General features: G+C 54.6%; 1 protein-coding gene across 1 annotated transcript in view; it reads left to right on the top strand.

The window, feature by feature from the left end:
* The window catches only part of chodl (chondrolectin), an 8,884-nt gene continuing 3,613 nt past the window's right edge, over window positions 1-5,271 (top strand). Inside the window, 8 exon segments of the mRNA XM_053412174.1 lie at window positions 1-70; window positions 1,619-1,701; window positions 1,703-1,795; window positions 4,051-4,223; window positions 4,303-4,460; window positions 4,547-4,591; window positions 4,674-4,757; window positions 4,903-4,958. Of these exon segments, the coding sequence (XP_053268149.1) occupies window positions 1-70; window positions 1,619-1,701; window positions 1,703-1,795; window positions 4,051-4,223; window positions 4,303-4,460; window positions 4,547-4,591; window positions 4,674-4,757; window positions 4,903-4,958 (762 nt within the window).

Raw genomic sequence — 5,271 nt, 5'->3', positions numbered from 1 at the left:
ATGCTGCGGGTCTTCGCGGTTGTCATGGCGATAACGGTGGCCTGGGTGGATGGAGCTCGGGTGCTGAGCGGTGAGTTAAGAAAATAAAAGTCCAACACTTTTCTGTGAGTGTGTGCGACTCACAGTTTACAGAGATTGATCTAACTCTAGATATATGATGTATATATATATGATATATGATTTCGATTTGAAGGTTTGTTTGAGGGTAAACATTTTAAACTGACTTCAATGAATTCAGAAAAATGGGTGAACTTCAATATTTTCACATCAAATGGTTGATTTAAGAGAAATCACGTAAAACATTAATGCATTTTTTTTCTCACATCGTTAAAATAGTTAAATAAAAAAAAAATCTGTAATTTGTTTTCTTTAATTTCCTATTATTCTGTTAAAAAACATCCAATAATAATAATGGACTCATTTAATACAGATCTGAGTGAAACATCAGAGGAAATAGAACAAAAAAGCTTCATCGCCCCCTGGTGTCTGGCTGCAGTACTACTCATAAACTCCTCCTCCATGTTAGCGGATGGGACCAAACTAACAAGTCAAAGTAGATGTTGAATTAATGTTTGTACAGATGTTTCTGTCGTTTCAGCTCGTCTCTGTCTGTCTGTCCACCCGTCTGTCTCTCTGTCCACCCGTCTGTCTCTCTGTCTCTCTGTCCACCCGTCTGTCTCTCTGTCTGTCTGTCCACCTGTCTGTCTCTCTGTCTGTCTGTCCACCTGTCTGTCTCGCTGTCTGTCCACCCGTCTGTCTCTCTGTCTGTCTGTCCACCCGTCTGTCTCTCTGTCCACCCGTCTGTCTCTCTGTCTGTCTGTCCACCCGTCTGTCTCTCTGTCTCTCTGTCCACCCGTCTGTCTCTCTGTCTCTCTGTCCACCCGTCTGTCTCTCTGTCTCTCTGTCCACCTGTCTGTCTCTCTGTCTGTCTGTCCACCCGTCTGTGGATCTGGATCAGGATCTGGATCAGGAGGCAGATCCAGATCCAGATCCAGTATTTTTTCTCTTTTTTGTGAGATTAAACATCTGTAAATATTTTCTCAGATTTCTCAGATAATGAGTCATGATGTTAAACATCAGACGGATGAGTGATGATCTGGTTTCAATGTGTTTCAGTGAGTCTCAGGATGAGGAGTTAGAGGCGGGGGGGGGGGGGGGGGTGGGGGGGAGATAGGAGACAGAGCTTTTTCTTTAGTGGCTTAAACAGTAAAGTGATGATGGTGCAGAAGAGAATCCAGCTAATCACCTAAAGTAGCTCTTAGTGTGTGTGACGCTAACCAGACTGTGTATTAATCACTGTGGACACACACACACACACACACACACACACACACACACACACACACACACACACACACACACACACACACACACACACACACACACACACACACACACACACACACACACACACACAAACACACACAAACACACACACACACACACACCTTTTCCCTGTCTCAGCCTGTCTTTATGAGAACGAGCTGAATCAACAGAAACATCTTTACAAACATTTATTAAACGTCTACGTTGAGTTCGGTCCCAGCTGCTAACCTGGAGGAGGAGTGTGACCAGGTGGATTCCAGGTGAAGCCTCACCCCCCCCCTGTGTCTCTCAGGTCAGACGGTGTGTCCAGGTGTCCCGGGGCGTCCCTGCTATAAGATCGCATATTTCCACGACGTGTCGAGTCGCGTTGCGTTCAGGGGAGGCGTGTCGCGCCTGTGAGATGGACGGGGGGGCGCTGCTCAGCATCGAGAGTCCAGCTGAGCAGAGGGACATGGAAGACCTGCTGCAGGTGAGACTGGTCATCTGCTCCTCACCTCCTCCTCCCATCTGCTCCTCACCTCCTCCTCCCATCTGCTCCTCACCTCCTCCTCCCATCTGCTCCTCACCTCCTCCTCCTCACCTCCTCCTCCCATCTGCTCCTCACCTCCTCCTCCCACCTCCTCCTCCCATCTGCTCCTCACCGCCTCCTCCCACCTCCTCCTCCCATCTGCTCCTCACCGCCTCCTCCCACCTCCTCCTCCCATCTGCTCCTCACCTCCTCCTCCCACCGCCTCCTCCCATCTGCTCCTCACCTCCTGCTCCCATCTGCTCCTCACCTCCTCCTCCCACCTCCTCCTCCCATCTGCTCCTCACCTCCTGCTCCCATCTGCTCCTCACCTCCTCCTCCCATCTGCTCCTCACCACCTCCTCCCATCTGCTCCTCACCTCCTCCTCCCATCTGCTCCTCACCTCCTCCTCCCATCTGCTCCTCACCTCCTCCTCCCATCTGCTCCTCACCTTCTCCTCCTATCTGCTCCTCACCTCCTCCTCCCACCTCCTCCTCCCATCTGCTCCTCTCCTCCTCCTCCCATCTGCTCCTCACCTCCTCCTCCCACCTCCTCCTCCATCTGCTCCTCTCCTCCTCCTCCCATCTGCTCCTCACCTCCTCCTCCCATCTGCTCCTCACCTCCTCCTCCTATCTGCTCCTCACCTCCTCCTCCCACCTCCTCCTCCCATCTGCTCCTCACCTCCTCCTCCCACCTCCTCCTCCCATCTGCTCCTCACCTCCTCCTCCCATCTGCTCCTCACCTCCTCCTCCCATCTGCTCCTCACCTCCTCCTCCCATCTGCTCCTCACCTCCTCCTCCTATCTGCTCCTCACCTCCTCCTCCCACCTCCTCCTCCCATCTGCTCCTCTCCTCCTCCTCCCATCTGCTCCTCACCGCCTCCTCCCATCTGCTCCTGCACCTCCTCCTCCCATCTGCTCCTCACCTCATCTCATCTGCTCCTCACCTCCTCCTCCCATCTGCTCCTCACCTCCTCCTCCTATCTGCTCCTCACCTCCTCCTCCCATCTGCTCCTCACCTCCTCCTCCCATCTGCTCCTCACCTCCTCCTCCCATCTGCTCCTCACCTCCTGCTCCCATCTGCTCCTGCACCTCCTCCTCCCATCTGCTCCTCACCTCATCTCATCTGCTCCTCACCTCCTCCTCCCATCTGCTCCTCACCTCCTCCTCCCATCTGCTCCTCACCTCCTCCTCCTATCTGCTCCTCACCTCCTCCTCCCATCTGCTCCTCACCTCCTCCTCCCATCTGCTCCTCACCTCCTCCTCCCATCTGCTCCTCACCTCCTCCTCCCATCTGCTCCTCACCGCCTCCTCCCATCTGCTCCTGCACCTCCTCCTCCCATCTGCTCCTCACCTCATCTCATCTGCTCCTCACCTCCTCCTCCCATCTGCTCCTCACCTCATCTCATCTGCTCCTGCACCTCCTCCTCCCATCTGCTCCTCACCTCATCTCATCTGCTCCTCACCTCCTCCTCCTATCTGCTCCTCACCTCCTCCTCCTATCTGCTCCTCACCTCCTCCTCCCATCTGCTCCTCACCGCCTCCTCCCATCTGCTCCTGCACCTCCTCCTCCCATCTGCTCCTCACCTCATCTCATCTGCTCCTCACCTCCTCCTCCCATCTGCTCCTCACCTCCTCCTCCCATCTGCTCCTCACCTCCTCCTCCCATCTGCTCCTCACCTCCTCCTCCCATCTGCTCCTCACCTCCTGCTCCCATCTGCTCCTGCACCTCCTCCTCCCATCTGCTCCTCACCTCCTCATCTCATCTCCTCCTCTGCCTCCTCATCTCATCTCCTCCTCTGCCTCCTCATCTCATCTCCTCCTGCACCTCCTCCTCCCATCTGCTCCTCACCTCCTCCTCCCATCTGCTCCTGCACCTCCTCCTCCCATCTGCTCCTCACCTCCTCCTCACCTCCTCCTCCCATCTGCTCCTCTGCCTCCTCATCTCATCTCCTCCTGCACATCCTCCTCCCATCTGCTCCTCACCTCCTCCTCCCATCTGCTCCGGCACCTCCTCCTCCCATCTGCTCCTCACCTCCCATCTGCTCCTGCACCTCCTCCTCCGTGTTCTCCTCTCATCCCCTCCTCATCTCCTCCTCCATCTTCTCCTACATCTCCTCCTTCCACCTTCTCCACCCCCTCCTCTCGTCCCCTCCTCTGTCTCCTCCTCCTTCCACCGTCTCCATCCCCTCCTCTCATGTCCCGCCTCTTCGTCTCCAGGAGCTTCGTTCAGGAGCAGGAGGAGGTGCAGGAGGAGGAGGTGTAGCCGACGGGGACTTCTGGATCGGTCTCACTCGAGTGGACCGAGTGGATCCGGCTCGTCCTGAACTCGGTCCCTTCACTTCCTGTCCACAGCTCTACCTGTGGACCGACGGTAGCTCCGCCTCTTTCAGGTGATTTAAAACCCAGCGTCCAATCACATCGAGCAACAGGAAAACTACCGATGACGTAATAACCCTGATGATGTCATAGGAACTGGTATTTTGACGAGCCGTCCTGCGGGGGGGAGGCCTGCGTCGTCATGTACCATCAGCCAACTGCACTTCCTGGTCTGGGCGGGGCTTATCTCTACCAATGGAACGACGACCGCTGCAACATGAAACACAACTTCATCTGCAAATACCGAGCAGGTACCATCAGCCAATCAGCTCGCGTCTCTGAGGAACTCAGGTTTGCTGGCTTCGTTCTTTTTCTTCTCGTTGGTTCTTTCTTTCAGAACGTGAGGACGCGATTGGCCACACGCCTGGAGGCCGGAGCACAGGTGAGCAGGAACCTCAGTGACACATCCTCTGTGACGCCCCCTTCAGGTCAAAGTGTATAACAACAGTGTGTTGGCTCCTCAGAGGCGCCAGCAGCTGGAGGTGTGGCTAACCCGCCTGCGGGCAGCGAGGAGGTTCGGCCTCAGGTGACCACGGCCGCAGCTTCAGGTATGAACATGTAAACCTGAAGTGCTCCTGATTGGTTCAGGGTCCTGACCTCTGACCTCTGACGGGCTGCAGCTGCAGATCTGTGATGTCATCATTAAGGATCAGCGATGTCACGTGGTCATATGTTCTCTCTCCATCTCTTCAGGAATGTTACTGGTCTACGTCATCATTCCCACAATCCCCCTGCTGCTGCTCATCCTGGTGGCTTCTGGGACATGTTGTTTTCAGATGTTGAGCAGAAGGTAAAACTACATTTCCCAGCAGCCTCTTTTGCTCCTGCTGAGGAGGCAGAGTGTGTGTGTGTGTGTGTGTGTGTAGCCTAGTCATTGATTCTAAAGTCTCTAACGAGCCGTCTCGTTAACAGATGATTTACAGCTGGCTCCTTGGGACCTGGCCTCAGAACAGCTGACTCCAGATCTTCTCCTGAATCAGCTGTTCTGTTCTCCAGGTTCTGACCGGGTCACTTCCTGTTTCACTGCTCAGAACCAGGATGTTTCCAGGAGAACATCATCTT

Source organism: Pleuronectes platessa, chromosome 20, assembly GCF_947347685.1.
Source record: "Pleuronectes platessa chromosome 20, fPlePla1.1, whole genome shotgun sequence".
NCBI classification, from domain to species: domain Eukaryota; kingdom Metazoa; phylum Chordata; class Actinopteri; order Pleuronectiformes; family Pleuronectidae; genus Pleuronectes; species Pleuronectes platessa.
The sequence above is the reverse complement of the archived record's forward strand: the minus strand, read 5'-3'. Positions and strand labels throughout refer to the sequence as shown.